The sequence below is a fragment of the Euwallacea similis genome, chromosome 15, assembly GCF_039881205.1.
Source record: "Euwallacea similis isolate ESF13 chromosome 15, ESF131.1, whole genome shotgun sequence".
In the NCBI taxonomy this organism is placed as follows: domain Eukaryota; kingdom Metazoa; phylum Arthropoda; class Insecta; order Coleoptera; family Curculionidae; genus Euwallacea; species Euwallacea similis.
In genome coordinates, this window is record NC_089623.1 from 4,527,320 (window position 1) to 4,546,268 (window position 18,949).

An 18,949-nucleotide genomic window follows, 5' to 3' on the forward strand; every position below is an offset into this window, starting at 1 on the left:
TTATGTGGAGGGAGTGACGACGACACCCAAAAAGCCATACCGAAGGTTGTTTTATGTTTGGGAAATACGCTACTTGTGAATAGACGCAGTCTAAATTGAACTAATGTTGAGATCCGCAATTTAGCGTGTCTCCAATGCCCCAATAAAAAGGATCGATATAGGTATGCGCCCGACGGTTGGGTTTATGATGGTAGGCGCCTTTATGGCGCAGAAAGTCCGACCTATATAGGACCGATATAGGTAAACGATTTTATTTGGAAAATTAAAGTTGGAATCATGGAATATAAATGGTTTGATAATATGTCACCTAAAACCCGTGAAGAAGGCTATCAACTAGCTTTACGAGAAGGATTTCTTCCAAAGCCGCCATTTTGTAGAAGCAAAACAAAAGGTCATTCCGAACCAGTTACGCGTTTTTCGCATTATTTTGACTCTGATACTAATTTGGGTCGATGTCGATGTCCAAAACGGAATAAATGTCGACCTGACATATTCGTCTCTAGTGGCACATGGTTTGAAAATTCTCGGCTTTCAATTCAAAGTGAATTCATGTGAGTATTAATTAATAAATATATGCAGGGTTATTCACGTCATGCTACACGAAATATTGCGGCTAAAGTATTTAATATTTCGAATATTTCTTTTTTACGATGTGTAGAACTCATATAGAGATACATTCTAAAATTATTTTATTTTTATACAGGGGGTTGTAAATAAGTGAAAAATATCAAAGTTATGTTTTTTTAAATGGAATATTCAATATATTAGTACCGTTTTAAATTCCTGGAGAAAAATAAATGTAAGTTTGATTAAGATTTACCTACCCTAAACCGTAAAGATTTTGAAATAATTGAGATTTTGTAAAAATGTAGTGCAAATTTAAAAACTTTCCTTTAAAGGAAGTTTAAACTGGAATAAGCCGAAATTCATATTAAGCCTCAGACATGAGGCATATTTCACGCCATAGTCATGAAAATTTAAATATCTTATAAAGTGTGTCCAAAAAATAAATTGAAAAATGTATTTAGTTTGAAGGGTCCGATAATTCTTTATTTATGATATTTTCAATATTATTTGCGTAACTTACAAGATAATTTTCATATTTAATCAAATCTCCGAAAAAAGAATGCATAAATATGATTCTTTATATTGACATTTTAGATGTCACCGTGGCAACTGATACAAAAAGTAATAGGATTTTCTACTTTCTTTAAAAATCTTAATTTTCAAGGAAAACTTGTACATTTAGGTATAGGATAGTATAATAGTTTTCGATCGGTAATACTTCAATCTGATAGTTGGAGTAATAAAATATAGGGTGTTCCTTTTAAATTAAGCAAGTTAATATCCTTCAAAGTAAGTACATTTTTCAATTTATTTTTTGGACACACTGTGTAAGATATCTAAATTTTCATGACTATGGCATGAAATATGCCTCATGTCTGAGGCTTGATGTGAATTTCGGCTTACTCCAGTTTAAACTTCCTTTAAAGCAAAGTTTTTAAATTTGCACTACATTTTTACAAAATCTCAATTATTTCAAAATCCTTAAGGTTTAGGGTAGGTAAACCTTAATCAGACTTACATTTATTTATCTCAAGGAATCTAAAACGGTACTAATATATTGAGTGTTCCGTTTAAAAAAACATAACTTTGAAGATAAAGGAGATAAAGTTTATGTTACATAGCTTGGTTTCAGTAATTCAAATAATTCTTGGATTTTGAAAAAAGATATTCTGTAATAAACATACTTTTTATTAAATAAGATTTTCTTTTAATTAATCCCCGATAGTTGTAATATTAAATATTTCGTTATAAATTTTCGTTCTATGCACATTCGATAATATTTGGGTGATTTTTTCTTCACACACCTGAATTCTTCTTTGAAAATGGAACCTACTAATATGCGCAGTTAAATAATTACTTTTTCTAGCCTCTCTATAAGCAAAACTCTATGCAATCAGTTTGAAGACTTTGTTGTGTTTTTCGTTGAAAGATATTTTTTTCCAAAGCATTATCATAGTAAGATGAAAATTGAATGCATATGTAAAGAGTCAATAACTTTATATGAACTCACTTGTCTACAGACAAGTTGGAACAAGTAGTGGGGGTTTTATAACATATAATGGTATAATCTGAAATAATTTCATAAGTGTTCAACGGTTAAAGAAAAGAACATAGAATAAAATAAAATATAAAATAAACAAAGAACATAGTGTGTGCCTAAGTTCTTATTAAAGTGGTAGTATCATAGTGACAAAATGATTTGCCAGGAAAGTCATGACGATTACCACTGTGCAACTTCTCCCTATTCTGCTTCATCCCCGATTTGTTGCGATCATCTACTTGAGGAATGTCTGCAAAAGTTTGAAGACAGTGCTAGAAAAGGAACTTTTCATCTACTAAATACGACATATTATACGGATGCATATCGAATTGAATGTGGTTTAAGTCCAGCGCGAACATTCAGTTCAGTTATTACGTTATCTGAATCAACAAAATTTGGTAAAACAACATTCAATGAATTTGAATGGATCACAGTTTTAAACATGCTGAACGAAAAAAAGTGTATTTTTTTCAATAATCCAACGGTTTCGGGTGACATGATAACCTTTCCATGCGGCGATTTTACTGAAGTGACTCAAATGATGGTGATTTCGGAAAAGCATTGAAAATATTAAAACATTCTGTAAGTTTTTATTTGACGGAAAATGATGTACATCAAATTGTTCACATTGATTTACACCTTATTCGTCTACGGTTGGCCATATTGAACAATCTGCAATTTTGTATCTGTTATTGCAATATAATAAATGTACTTAACTCTTGGTGCATTGCAAACAATGTCAATAGAAAAGGACTATTAGAATTATATAACTTAGTTTGCGAAAAATTATGCATGGGAAATATGTTACTAAGTAGCGTTCTCAAGGAATACCTATATTATTATTATGATAAAGTTGTGCAGGATTTAAATAAAGAATAAAATGTGTGCAGCAAAACTTATATGTAATTAGTTTGCAAAGCTTTTTTACTAAGTATCGTTTTTTTTCGCCCCTCCCTATGTACTCCCATATTTTCTTTAAATACTAACAATTTTCCAAGTACCTCTGTAGTAATGAATTTTCTGTTAAGATAAGTACAAAGCAAAATTTAGTTGAGTTTTTAATTGGAAACAAAGATATTAAACAATTGAAAAGTGAAGAATTAAAATATCTCCCGCTCAAGTATTTTTTGAAAGAAGTAGGCTGCATAGATCTTGTAAATATTTTGGGTAAGCTTCCCCATGAATATACTAACAATTATGAGCTGCAAATAAGACTACCATGTTTCGTTCACCACAACCGACCCGAAGTTCGCGTTCATTTAGATGGTCCACCGTCATCACAAAAGATGTGTCCACATTGCAGACTTTAGGTTGTTATGTTTAATTTACTATTAGCAGGGATATGTATTATACTTGTATTACCTGTATTAAAAGAAAAATAAATCAATAAATATTTCTGGTTCAATCCAATCTAAGTTGATCTTTTATTTTTTTAATGATAATTAAAAACTGTGAAATGACCTGTCACTCGCATTCTAACATGTGATAATTGAACTCGTTAGTTAACAAGAAACAATATTTCATTATTTTGTAATTTAAATCTTCCAAACCAAGATGAATGATTCATGATATAATATATCTATACTTTACGTTTTACATTTCCAATAAAAAAAAAAGAAAATATTCTAGGCGGGTAGTCGCAAGTATAAATAATTTCATATTGAAATTTAGTAAAGGAGATTGTTGCAGACAGTTAAACTGAGAGGTTCGTAGTGTGCTTTCGAAGTTAGTGCACCTTAGTGTCTTGACGTAAACATATAAAGTAAGGGCAAATTTTTAATTTTATCGTAAATGACTGAAGACTTTTATTAAACTTTTGGATACTTTTTAGTAGATATGGATTTGGACAGACTAAACCAAGCATGTCTTGTAGAGAAGTTTAGCAAACAACTCGTTAAACTACAAGATTTAACTATTAATGAAAAACATTTAATCTATAAAGCTGCAGTTTCAAATATTAAATACGGTAGAAGAATTCTTTTACACTTGGAAACCAAAGTGGTATTCCTCCCCCAAAGAGTCACCGAGACGTTTGAGTCACAACTGGATCATTTTGTTGAAGGCAAATACGCCCTTGTCTTTAGGGGAACAAAAGACATAGGAAAACCTAATCCGCTGATTTTATTCGAAATCTGTTTGGCTTGAAGAATCATCAGCAGCAGTAGAAAAGGTGAGCTTCTAATTTGTAGTGTATCATAGATCCGGTTAATTTTTGAAAAAATATTTAGATGTTATTACACGTTTTAAAAAAATTATACATGTTACTGATAAATTTTGTAAGAAAGACTTTACCGTTTGGTTGAACCGAATGCAAAAATTGTAATAATTTAATCGATAAAGGTGATTTATCATATCGTATGCACCGCAAATTATAGACAAATGTCCAACAACAAAATGTAATTAAAAAATTACTAAAACTAGAAAATAGGAAGAGGTAGACTATTAAATCAAGAAACAAGAAAGGTAGAAAGTAGGATTTCGTGGGAAAATGTGGTTTCATGTTTCAATAAAAATGTAATAACGAATGTTATTATTAATTTGACGCATAAGAATATAAATCAATTCTTAAATGATTCTTTGCTTTTATTTGAAAAGAAGATGAAAAAACTGTTATGAGAGCAAAATTCATTTATTAAGGTAGGCTCCACATTTTGTGGGGAATTTATAAAAAAAATTTAGGATAAGGAAATAATTGATATTTTGTATTTTAACACAAAATATGTAATCATTGATTTGGAAACGAATTTACGTAGCTGGTTTCGCGAAAATATACAAGATCAAGTATTAAACCAACTGTCAGAATTTCAGGAACGTGATTCAGGCGTTGCTTTACAAAAAATCGATTATTTAGAAATTAATATTAATAAACTTGCAATGGGCAATGGTTTAATTTTTATCAAATTACCTAATGAAATATTTAAGAAAAATGCTTGCTTTAATATTCAAAATGAAGATTGAGCCTGTTTCTATTGGTCAATTGTTAGCTCCTGTAAAAAAGCACAACAATTGTATTACTTCATATCCATATTACAACACTGTTTTAAATATCACCAATTTAGAAATATCCGTGCCTTTAAACAAAATATATAAATTTGAAAAATTAAACAATATATCGGTAAATGTTTACGGCTTAGATATGTCAACGGAAGCTGGAAAGAAAAAAAACATTCTATACAGTAGTTCCTGTCAGATTAACACCTAAAAAATTAAACAAACATATTAATTTGCTTTTAATTCAGAACAAATATTATCCTAAATTAAATGACTATGATCCCATTCCCACAAATATAGGTGCAGAAGATGAAGAAGAAAATACCAATACTATCTATAACTATTGTTGGATTAAAGATTTATCACGATTAGTATCCAGCGAGTTTAACAAACATAACCTTCGTAAATTTATTTGTGATAGATGTTTAAGTTACTTTTCCAGTCAAGATAAATTATTAACACATGAAGAATTGTGCACTAAGTTGAATGACTATCAAATTTCGTTTCCCAAATATGACTTTATAGAGTTTAAAAATCATACTTATAAACAAACAGCTCCATTTGTTATTTATGCTGATTTCGAAAACCAATTGGAAAATGTTTCTTTTTTGAATGATAATTTGGGTAAATATCAAAGGCACCTTTCTTTTAACGCAGAATATTTCGTCAAATGTACATACAATGATTCTTTATCCAAGTTCAAAATGTTTTAGGTGCTGACTGTGTAAAATGGTATGTTAATGAAATGATTGAATTATCGAAAATTATTTATGACGAAACGAAGAAAATTACTCCTATGAACGTCCAACTCGATTTAACAATGGCTAAAAGATGTTACATTTGTGAAAAACACTTTTCCCCTAAAGATGAAATTATCCGAGATCATGATCATTTCAGAGGATTCGCTCATTCAGTGTACAATTGAAATTTTCGTAAGTAATTTGTAGTTCCGATCATTTTCCAGAACCTTTCCGGGTATGATTCTCATTTTTTAATCACATTCCTATGCAAAAAAGGTTATTTAAGAGTGTTACCTATTAATAAAGAAAAATACATCTCATTCATCCATCATGTAACAGAAAATAACATTAAATTTCGCTATATTGATTCATATAGATTTTTGGGGCCTTCTCTTGATGAACTTGTAAAATCAATGCAACCGGAAAGTTTAAAACTTTTAAAAAGTCAATTTTTATATGCGGTGGAAGAAAAATTTAAACTCTTAACATGTAAAGTATTTTCGTATTTTCTTACGATTATATTGATAGTATTGATAAACTTGATGAAAAAACTTTACTATCCAAAGAATATTTCTATAATAAACTAAAAGATTCGTATATTGATGATTACAAATATGAACATGCATTGAAAGTATGGGATTCTTTTAATATTCAAACTTTAGGAGAATATTCGGATTTGTATTTGAAAACTGATGTTCTACTTTTAGCAGATGTTTTTGAACATTTCAGATTAAATTGTATTTCAACACATAATCTCGATCCTTCTTGGTATTTTACCATGCCTAGGTATACTTGGGACTGTATGTTGAAGTATACTAAATGAAAGTAAGAATTATTACATGATATTGATCAAATAATGTTTATTGAAAAAGGCATTCGTGGTGGTTTTTCTGTGTGCAGAAATAAATATTCCGAAGCAAATAATAAGTACATGATTGATTATGATCCTTTAAAATTATCTAAACACCTTATTTACCTAAATGTAAACAACTTGTACGGGAAGGCAATGTGTGACTCTCTACCTTACGGAGGTTTTGAATGGATGGAAGACACCAATTTTGATGTATTAACTATTTCTGATGATTCCCCCCTAGGGTATATTTTGCAGGCAGATTTAGATTACCCGAAAAGGTTGCATAATACGCATAAGGACTTTCTTTTTGCACCTGAACATCTTAAACCACCACAATTGAAATTGTCTAAATTACTAACTACTCTGTTTCATAAAAAAAATTATATTGTTCATTACAGGAATTTGAAGCAAATGTTAAAGCATGGATTAGTACTAACAAAGATTCACAAAATTTTAAAATTTAACTAATCACCATGGCTAAAATCTTATATTGAATTGAATAACGGGTTTCGAACGCAAGCTCAATCACCTTCTGAAAAAAAATTATTCAAACTGTTTAATAACGCTGTGTTTGAGAAAACGATGGAAAACATTCAAAAGCATCGGGTACTTAAAATTGTTAAATTTTGGGAAGAACGTTATGATGCAAAAAATTCAATTTCTAGTCCTAGGTTTCATAGTAGATTAATTCTAGATGAAAACCTTATTATTAATGAACTGAAAAAGTCTCAAATCTGTTTCAAAAAACTACTATACATAGGCATGACAATTTTAGACTTGTCTAAAATATACATGTACGATTTTCGCTATGAGTACATGCTACCGAAAATGGGAGCTGATCGGTGCAAGCTCATGTACTATCGGCCACAAAAATGGTCAACCACGCTAAGGTTCAAAATCGCTTGACACGTATTCCGAGAATTATATGGTCATTCCCCATAGGAACCCATAACACGTGCACCACGTGTATAAACAAAAACCGTAACACGCTCCAGAATTTAGCACCTTCAGCATCTTTTTATTATATAAAGTCAGGTATTTAGCATAGGATTATTATTGTTGTAATAATCATCACTTAGTCTAGTTGCTAGTACATCGAGTACAAAATCTTGTGATTTTAGTTTATATTTTGAAATAAATAATTTTTTTTAAGAAGTTTTCTTTGAATGAAAACTTAACTGGCGCAGTCGGTAGGATTCTTTCGGGTGCAACGGTAAAAAGTGAAAATTCAGAAAAAACGAGTGTTCGAGTGTTTACGACCCAGTAAAGAGGCGTTACATTTTTGAGATCTCCAAACACCGACACCATCTGTTTCTACAGTTAAGAACGGATCGACATTACACGGACCTAATGACTCCTGGTTAGCATCGCCTTTTGGACAACCCAACAACGAAGCAACCACTAGGACCAGTACAATCCAGACAATTGAACAGCATTTCTTCCCTGCAAGCAAAAACCAATACGGACTGACAAGAAACCTTGTAAGTCAACAACCTTAATTCTACACATATTGTATGAATTGTCCCAGCTATAATAAGTTAATTTATGAAAAAATTCAAAAAACAGATTCTAAGTGATATTACTTATCCGCGTCTGAGAACTACTTCAGAAGCAAGTAATAGCTCTATCGAATATCACATTGACCAACTTTATAGTGACGTAACTCCTACCCTTAGCACTATTTTAGTACATTCCTGAAATCAAGATAGTAAAAATATGGCTGACGCCTTGAGGTCCACGGTCACTTTATTGAAAACTTTTGATGGAACTCCCGCTAAACTAGAATCATTCATAGGACAAATAGATACATTTTATACCAGATATTATAACAACGATCCGTCTCAACAAGAATATGTCCTATTGGCAATAAAATCAAAAATCTTAAGACAAACTGAAGATTTTCTTCTAACTCGTCCAGATTTACAGAATTGGAATGATATTAAAATTGTCCTCAAACAAAAATTTAGCGACCCTGTAACAAGGGCAAATTTTCAACAACAATTAATATTCTTATCAAAACGAAACGAGACCACGTAGGACTATATATGTAAACTCAAGGCCTTAGTTACCCAGATCAACACAAAAATTTGCTCGGAAATAGGTAATATAGAAACACGAAACATTATCATAGCTCAAAACGAATTAACCGCTACTCAAAATTTATTAGCGAACATTTCCAATGAATTACGAACACTGTTAATTGTTGCACTGTTAATTATTGTGCAGCCTCAAAATCTCGATCAAGCAACAGACATTATCACAAACTATGAGGTATTAATGAGTCAAAATAATTTTAAAAATAGCTATCTAACCCAAAATCGATCCCCTAATTTAAGACCAAACCCAAATAGCAACCAGAATTTTCAAAAATTCGCAAAATCAACGAATTTTCCTTCGTCAAGCTTTCAACCAATGAATCGACCATCCTTAGCGCAACCTCATCGATATATAAATTAACAACCAAAAAATTTTCCACGAAATCAAGTCACGAATCAAAAGAATTCATATCGAAACCCCAATAGACAATATCCACAACCAATGTCCGGAGTGAGTACAGCACCACCCCAGACACATAAAAGCTTTCCTCAACCGAACCTCCAACGGAATCCATTCCAACATCAATTCCGACAACCTTTTTCACAACAACCCCAACGATCTCAGCCGAAATATACATTTCAGGAATTGACACATTTAGAAAACAATGATTCTTATCCCGATGCAATAGATTTTTTAGTCGATAATGATGCAGAACAGGAGGAATACATTGAAGTGGCAGAAGATCATAATGAAAATTTTCAGACACCAGCCTCTCAGATAGAACCACATGGATAAACATAAATAGCCTCCAAGTCAATCAATTACCCTACATCGAAATCCCTAATCGCCAAATTAAACTGTTGATAGATACGGGCTCTCATGCATTTTTTCTCAGACCCTCAATAGCTGAGAAATTATTCCCTGAAAAAATAAGACCACATAAAAGCACCTTACAAACCTGTGTAGGTACCAAGAAAACCACCCATCAAGCTAAAATCCCCTTACTACAACCATACGGAATATTAGAATCTATCAATTTCATCCTTCATCCCTTCCACGAATACTATGATGGAATTTTAGGATTAAAAGATCTTTGCAAACTACACCTCAATATACAGGGTGTCCGGAAATTAGAGGTAAATATTTCAAGGGATGATTGTTTGACCAAAAATATGTAGGAAACCTCATATAAGCATAGGTCGGCAAATGGACCCTAAGAGAGATAGACCCTTTTAAAAGGTGAAGCCTGAAAATGATTTTTTATCGATATACAAGGTGTTTCTGAACGTAGTACCATAAATTCAACTACGTATTCTAGGTCCTAAAACATGACGAAAACTTCATATAAACCTATATCGAAAAACGCTTCGTTTTCGAAATACAGGGTGTGAAAAGTTGGTTTATGATTATGGTTTTTTATAAATATTTTCGAAACTATTCGAGATTAAGTAATGAAATTTTATACCTTATTGCAACTTTTTGTGCTCTTTCTGAATTTTTAGAAGGAAATTGCTACATTTTAGCAGGGGCGGATAGCACGGGGGGGTAGTGCTTAAAAAGTGTCTATACTTTTTTGTACTTTATTTTATTGGCGATTTTATAAGAAAAATATTAAATTTGAAGATTTTTACACAAAAAAGGTACTCTTGTTGAAAATCAAAATATTCAACAGTTTTCGAGAAAATTGAGATTTAATAAATCGGTGGATGGTACGATTCATAAACATCAAATTTAAAACTGCGTTGGCTTTGAAATGAAACTGAAAAATTTGTTTCACACCTGCGTACATAACAACATTTATTAATAAAGTTTAGTGGTTTTTCGTTCCCGAACATTTTGTTATTTCAACTATTGTTAAAGAAAATGAATACTTTTTCTAATGCAGAGTACACAGATATGTTGTTAACATTAGGTGAGTGCTATGGAAATAGTCAAGAAACTGTCCGACGATATGCGGAAAAGTTTCCTAATCGGAACTGTCCAAATCGACGAACAATTTTAGCAGTTGAAAGGCGTTGTCGTGAAACTGGGTTCATCAAACCCAAAGGAAGTAATATTGGACGAAGGCGTACAGTGAGAACAGCTAGGAAGGAGGAAGAAATTTTAGAAATTTTGCAAAATAATCCCGCAATTAGTATTAGACGAGTAGCACTGCAAACAAATATTTCACCTGCAGTAGCATGGAGAATTGTCAAAGAACAACAACTTCACCCGTTTCATCTGCGCCAGGTACAAGAACTTCTTCCAGACGATTTCGGTCCTCGACTAGAATTTTCTGAATGGTTATTAGCCCAAAATGACAATGACCCAACTTTTATGTCAAGGATCATATTCACAGATGAGGCTACTTTCACACGGGCTGGTATTTTTAACACGCACAATTCACATATTTGGGCAGAAGAAAATCCCAAAGCAACCAGAGTTACGCATTACCAGCATTCTTTTAAAATTAATGTTTGGGCTTCAACTTTAAGTAATAGAATTATTGGCTACCATTTTTTTTCGGAAAATTTAAATGCTCAGATTTTTATGGTAAATTAAAAAACTTAAACGAAATTTAAAAATCTTGTTTAGATGTGTGTTAAACAGGGCCGGCTTAAGCTATTTTAAGCCCTAACTTTTTTTATTGTAACTTTTCCTACATTATGACTACATGAACTGAAAAAGGATGGTTTTCTAGATTAAAAAGGTACTTTTTGTCGACTTCGAAATAAGGCCTCGTTTTCGAGTAATATCGATTTTAAATAGTATATGCAAAGTGTCATGTAACGTGAAAAAAAAACAGAAATTTTAGCAAAGCTTGCTATGAAAACAAGTGCATCATAAGAAATGTCAATAACAACAAACACTTGGACACAAGTCGAAAGTTGTTAGACAATTTCTTGTAAAATCGAGACTAACAGTAAAATAAAATGAATAATAATTATTATTCTAATGTCGAACTACGTAATATGCATTTTTATTATGGTTTAGCTGGCGGTCAAGCATGTGCTGCAAGACGTTTGTACGAAGAGGCATATCCAAATAAGAAAATCCCCAATTCACGAATGTTTACTAATATCCATCAAGAACTAGGAGAATTTGGATCTTTTAAAATAAGACGTCATGAGGCAGGACGTCCGCGAAAAACCCGAAATCCTGCAGCAGAACTACGAGTATTGAATGCCATTGAATATAGTTCTAACACAAGTGTAAGATTAATTTCAACTCAAGAAAATATTCCAAGAAGTTCAGCACATGAGATTTTGAAGAAAGAGGCCTTTTATCCCTATCATTACCAAAAGGTTCAAGCCCTTTCTCTGGAAGATCTTGTGACTCGTGTACATTTTTGCAACTCGATTAGAAATCTTTATAATGAAAATGGTAATTTTATAAGGTCTATTCTTTTTATGGATGAAGCAAGATTTGGTCACGATGGTTTAATTAATATTCATAATGAACATTATTGGTCTGATAATAATCCTTATGTCAAGATAGAACGAGGTTTTCAAAAGAAATTTTCCGTTAACGTGTGGGCTGGAATTGTAGAAGACCACTTAATTGGACCCTATTTTTTTCCGCAAAGACTTACTGGTGAACTTTACTTGCATTTTTTAAGATATGAATTACCCATTCTATTAGAAAATGTATCTATCCAAATCAGGCAAACAATGTGGTTGCTTCAAGACGGCGCGCCTCCATATTACAGTTTAGCAGTGAGAGAATTTTTGAATGAAAATTTTTTTGAAAGATGGATAGGACGTGGGGGGTTTGTACCATAGGCTCCTAGATCTCCTGATTTAAATCCTATGGACTTCTTCTTTTGGGGGTACATTAAAACTCTCGTATATAAAACACCCGTAAATAACGTTAAAGAACTTAGACAGAGAATCATTGACAACTGCGAGTTAATTAGACAGAAGGCGGAGATATATCCTAAAATTCGTTGGAACTTTTTAAAAAGAATTAATTTATGTTTGGAACTAGAAGGAGATAATTTTGAGATATTTTTATAAAATAAAATAAAATAAATAAATAAATTATTATTTACTTAATTAATTTAATTAATTAATTTTTCACGTTACATGACACATTGCACATACTATTTAAAATCGATATTTCTCGAAAACGAGGCCTTATTTCGAAGTCGACAAAAAGTACCTTTTTAATCTAGAAAACCATGCTTTTTCAATTTATGTAGTCAAAATGTAGGAAAAATTACAATAAAAAAAGTTAGGGCTTAAAATGGCTTAAGCCGGCCCTGTTTAACACACATCTAAATAAGATTTTTAAATTTCGTTTAAGTGTTTTATATATACTCATCTTTATTTCTCAGAAAAGGGCTATCGACCTTGGTGGTCTTTCTGCCCGTGAATTAACCGTTTTGTAACAGTATTTGACGAAAAAGGAGAAACAGTTTAATTGTAGAAAACTAAAAGTAATTTGCCAGTAATTTAAAAATTAAAACAAACATTCTAGTAGAGTGTTGGGAGGGGACAGGTATCGGGATTGTCTAGTTGGTCTCGTTAGGAGAAGGGGGTTCAATATCATCCGGTTATGGGGGTTAATTGTCCATTTGGTTTGAAGTTGTGTTAATCGTTCAGTTATTCTGGTCATTTGTGTTCGCTCGTACAGTAGTTTATTGGGTGGATTGTGTTGTGGGTTCTGGGGGTGTCTAATTTTCGTTATCAGTCTTAGTGCAATTTGTTCTGTTGTTTGTATATGTTGTTTCGTCTTGTCTGAAGCATTTGCCCTCAGTATGTGTCCGTAGTCCAGTAGTGGTCTGCATATTGCTTTATATATGTTAGTTGCCGTTCTCGTGCTAATTCCTTTGTCTTTGTATGTAAGTCCTCTGAAATGCTTTGTTCTTTTGATGATTTCCGCTCTCACGTTTTGTATATGTTTTGTAAATTTAAATTTTTGGTCTAATATTATTCCTAAGTATTTTGCGTCAGTCTTGGGTGACGTTTTGTGACCGTCTGCGGTTATTGTTGGAGAGTTTCCTTTAATTCGGTGGTGTGGTAGTAGCAGTTGGTTTTTTGTCGCGTTTGGTGTCAGTCTCCATTTGTAGAACCACGTCATTGTTTCGTTTGTAAGTGTCTGCAGTTTTCCTACGGCTTTAGTTGTTGTTTTATCGTGAGTGATGAGTGCTGTATCGTCTGCGTATTGTAGTATATAGGCAGTTACGTCGGTATACATCTTATCTTGTAGGTTGTAGTTGTAGATGTCATGGCAGTATATATTGTACAGAAATGGAGACAATGGCGACCCCTGCGGTAGACCTTGTTCAGGGGTGAAAAGGAAGGAGAGGGTTTTGTCTATGCGTACTTCAAGTTTTCTGTCTTCCAGTAGGTTTTTAATGGTGTAAAGTAAGTATTTTGGTGTATTGAGTCTGTAAAGTTTGTACAATAATCCTCTGTGCCAGACGCTATCGAAGGCCTTGTTTATGTCCATGAACAAACAGGCTGATTTATTGTCGCATAGATGTGTTTTTTGTATGTTGTTGGTTAGTATAAAAAGTGGGTGTATGGTTGAGTGTTTCGGTTTGAAGCCAAATTGGTAGTTAGGTATGTGCTGTCCAATTAGTTTTTCCATTCTGTTCTTTATAATGTGTTCAAATATTTTACTTATGACTGAGAGCAACGTAATGGGTCTGTAGTTTTGTGTTAGCGAGTTGTCCAGACCGTGTTTTGGAATAGGCACTATTACGCCCATTTTCCATGTCCCCGGTATTTTGTTTGTGGTAATACATTTGTTGAGCGAGTTAAGTATATGTTCGTGGGTCTGTGCGCTCAAATTTTTCAGCACTTTACTTTTAATGTTGTCTTTGCTTGGTGCTGTATTTTTAATGTGTGCGAATGCTTCGTCGTATTCGGCGTCGTCTATAGGTTCGCATACGTGATTATGCTCATCAGTAAAGTACTTATCATACCAGTCATTTACCATGTCTCAGTTATGGTCATCAAATTTAGGGTTAGTTGAGGTTGTAAAGGCCCTTTGAAAATGCCTGGCAAATGCGTCGGCCCTTTCTTTGCCGGTATACAGTACTGTCCCGTTTTCGTTGATTGTGCCTATAGTATTGTTTTTTTTGCATCGTGACAGCTTTTTTATTTCTTTATCCCTCTCAATTTCTTGGCAGGTTGACAGCCATTTGTCTAGTTTGTATTGCTCTATTAGCTTCTTGACGTTTCGGTTTAGTTTGTTTAGTGTCCTTTTTAATTCGACGTCCTGTGTATGTGAGTATGTTCTGTACAGTTCCCTTTTTCGTTTGATTAGTGACAGTATAAATTTAGGTAGAGTGTGTTGGTAAAAAGTATTTTTTGTGTAAGGTGAAAATTTTCCTATTGCCATTGTTAATTGTTGTTGTATACTTTCAATAGAACATGTCTTTTCCTGGGCTTGAACATAGTCGTGCACATGCTGTTTCACCTTTCTATGTCAGTTCCGTTTAAGTTGAGTCTCTGTCTGTCTACTGTTGGTATCGTAGGTATTTGATGGAGGTCGAGGTCGAATGTTATGGCCAAATGGTCGGATCCGAGCTCGTTTGTTAGCTTTACATTTTGTATGACATTTGTAAGATTGGCTGTGATGTGGTGTGAAGCAGTAAGTCCGGAGTCGATTCTGGGTTTCCAGGCATCAAAAATGTTGGTGGTGTGTGTATTGTGATAAAGTCTGAGTTGTCAAGGAATTTGTTCAGTTGCACCTTTTTGTTTTTGTTGATGTTAAAGTCTCCAATGAGGATGGCATATTTGTATACATAGACATGCTTTGGTAAGTATGTTTTGTTCAATGGTCGAGGGGGGGTGTATGTATACAAGGAATATATGGATCAGGTCGTTTAGGTAAGGGATGGTGAAATGGAGGCAATCGTTTAGGGGATTATTCAAAGAAGGGGGGTTTACTTTTCCTAGTTTTATATGTGGGTTGAGTAGTACTGTCGCTCCACCTCTGGCGTTGTTGACAGAGTTGCCATGTTTACAAATATACTGCCAGTCCCTGTATGCCGGTGTCTGTCCAGGTTTTGTTTTAGTTTCTACGAACATGCAACCGTCCGTTTTGTTTCGTTCCATGTAGTTGTAGATCAGATGCTTTTTGTGGTTCAGTCCGTTGATGTTGGCATATATTAGTTTCAAATTGAATGTTCTGTATTTGTAATTGTTTGCCTTAGTTGTTCCGTAGGTTCGATTGGGGAGGTTTTGCTTGGAGAGAGCATATCAAACATCAAAATATACATATTGTTGCCGAAGAAGACGACCGAGGTATCGACCGCAAAGTCCCCCACAAATTGTTTCCTTAATTTCTTTAATAGTTCTTCTCTGTCGGTGTTGGTTGTTTTATTAATTTGGTTTTTGTATTTATTTATTATGTAATCATGGGTTGTTATTGCTGAGTGAATTCTGCTGTCTCTCGACATCGCTATCGACACCTCGGCCGTCCTCCTGTTCAGGCATTTGATTTTTACATTAGGTATTCTGTCGATCGGAGCTGTGGGTCTTTTCGGACACTTCATACTCCATGCTGCATGATCTTCCGAGTTGCAGGCCGTACACCTGGGAGGGAGTGGAGATTTGCATGTCGCTGTTAGGTGAGGACCCTGGCATTTGTTGCACTTGGTGGGTACTTTGCAGTCCTCCGCACGGTGTTCAAATGAGTTGCACTTGCTGCAGGGAACGGGTATAGGTGCCGGTGATTTGCTTTCCACAATTCTAAATAGACGTCCCAGGAAATGTACTGCACGGTTGTTTATCAGCTTTTCATAGGTGGTTAAATCTCCTGTGATCAGCCTCATCATTAGTGTAGGGGTGCTCCTTTGTCTTGAGATTATTCTTCTGCAGAACCGGACATTCAACCCCAGCTCCTCCAGGTGCTTCAAGAACATGTCGTCCGTTATATCCAAGTCCACTCCGGTGGCGACCACGGAGTATGACGGCGACATGCGTCGAACGGTGTTTGTTTGATTCATTACTGCGATGGGAGTATTGTTTACTTTGAAAGAAGCTATAATTTCTCTTTGCGTTAACATTTGTAGTGCTTCCGCCGTACCCCCTTCGTTGTTGGTCTTTATGAGGAGATCCCTCTCTTGTTTAATAATAATGTCTTTATTGTCAGGGCTAATTTTTTCCCACTCCAGAGCGAACTGGACTCTGGTTGTTGAGGTTGGTGCTACCACTGTAAAAGTGTGGGTGAATGTCGGGTTTTGTTTTTGTTGTTGTTGTTGTTTAGTGGTTGTTGTTGGTGCTAAAAATGCTCTGCTTTGAGAAGCTGAGGGTTGTGGTGCGCTGTAAAAGGCAGGTCTTTTGGGGTCTGGCGTTGGGGTTGTGGGTGTGGAAGGTGTGGCAGTTTTTGGTTTCCTACCTCTTTTTTTGGATTTAGGTGTTTTAAAACCTTCTTGGGACGACTTGTCCCATTCCGATTCTTGCGAGCTCCCCTCCTCCATCTCAGGGGAGCGTTCCTTTCTGTGGTGGCAGTGTTTTCCTACGTATCCGTATTTCCGTATCTCGACGCGAACAACAAGGCGCCCGGTGTCAACAATAAAAAAAAAATGTTTATTTAGAATTCGCACTAGGCACGTCTGAATCGTCTCAGTCGTCCCTCGACCAAGTGTTTTAATTTATCATAAAAATCTGAGTTAACAGTCCAAATTTCATGACTTTACCTCAAACTGTTTAGAATATATCGATAAAAAACCATTTTCAGGCTTCACCTTTCAAAAGGGTCTAGCTCCCTTAGGGTCCATTTGTCGACCTATGTTTATATGATGTTTTCTACATATTTTTGGTCATACAATCATCCCTTAAAATATTTACCTCTAATTTCTGGACACCCTGTAGATCTTAAAAATCAGGTGTTAAAGAATGATAACCTTGAGATTCTCTTTCAGTATCGGGAAAATTTTGAACAATATAAAATCGAAATCCCACCTTTTACGTTACAAAAAACCCCGATAAGAACGGCATTACCAAACAATACTACATGGATAATAAATCACTATTGCGATGAACAAATTGAAATACCACCTACATTAATCACAGTTCATAATCAAGCATATACAGATATCCTTAACCATTCTGACAAGTCTGTTATACTAGAATACGATATAAGCAAAAACTTACTATTGGACCCCATAGAACTTAATAACTATGAAATCTTTAACTGGGAAATAACAAATACTCTTTCACGCCCAGAAACTCAAAGACAGGAATATGAAGACATAAAATTAAAAGACTTAATAAGACATGAACATTTGAATCCAGAATAGTAAACACAACTCTTTAACTTACTAAATTCATACCAACAAATCCTGTACAAACCACTGTACAAACTTTCTTAAATCAAGTTAAACACGTTATCAACACCTCGGATGAAATACCAGTACATGCCAAGAACTATCGTTACCTATTTATACATAAAGAAGAAATTAACAAACAAATTAATCAAATGCTACAGAGTGGAATAATCCGGCCCTCTTATTCTCCATGGAGTTCGCCAGTGTGGATAGTGCCAAAGAAAATGGACGCGTCCGGAAAAAGAAAATGAAGAATAGTGATAGATTACAGAAAGCTGAATGAAAAAACAACAGTCGACCGCTACCCACTACCAAACATAACAGATATTCTTGACAAACTAGGTAGAAGTCAATATTTTACAACACTAGATCTTTCCAGCGGGTTTCACCAAATAGAAATGGACCCGAAGAGTATACCAAAAACGGCCTTTAATGTGGAATATGGTCACTATGAGTATACGCGCATGCCATTCGGACTTAAGAATGACCCTTCGACCTTCCAAAGGGCCATGGACAATGTTCTCCGTGGATTGCAAGGAAAAATCTGTCTTGCTTATATGGATGACATCATTATTTATTCAACCAGCCTTCAGGAACATATTAACTCATTGAAATCAGTTTTTAACAGGTTAGACTCATTTAATATGAAAATACAATTAAACAAATCAGAATTTCTTAAAAAAACGATCGAATTCCTTGGTCACATCGTTACTTCTGACGGAATAAAGCCAAACCCTAAGAAAATAAATGCCATCAAAGACTTTAAAATCCCTAAAACACCGAAAGAAATTAAATCATTTTTAGGCCTCATCGGTTATTATAGGAAATTCATTAGAAACTTTGCCAAGGTAACCAAACCTATAATACAGTGCCTCAGTAAAGGCGCAAAAATTATTCACGACAAAACATTTTTGGATTCTTTTAATCTTTGCAAAAGTCTTCTCATGAATAATCCC

At 34.0% G+C, this 18,949-nt stretch overlaps 1 protein-coding gene across 1 annotated transcript; it reads right to left on the reverse strand.

The window, feature by feature from the left end:
• Positions 1-15,836: 15,836 nt before the first annotated feature.
• LOC136413789 (uncharacterized) lies at positions 15,837-17,144 on the reverse strand. Its single transcript, XM_066397493.1, has one exon. The coding sequence runs from the start codon at positions 17,142-17,144 to the stop codon at positions 15,837-15,839; it is 1,308 nt and encodes a 435-aa protein (XP_066253590.1).
• Between the last annotated feature and the right edge of the window lie 1,805 nt (positions 17,145-18,949).

What these genes read in the sequence shown, in the direction of transcription:
- LOC136413789 (XM_066397493.1), bottom strand. Translation starts at nt 17,144, where the DNA reads ATGGAGGAGGGGAGCTCGCAAGAATCGGAATGGGACAAGTCGTCCCAA.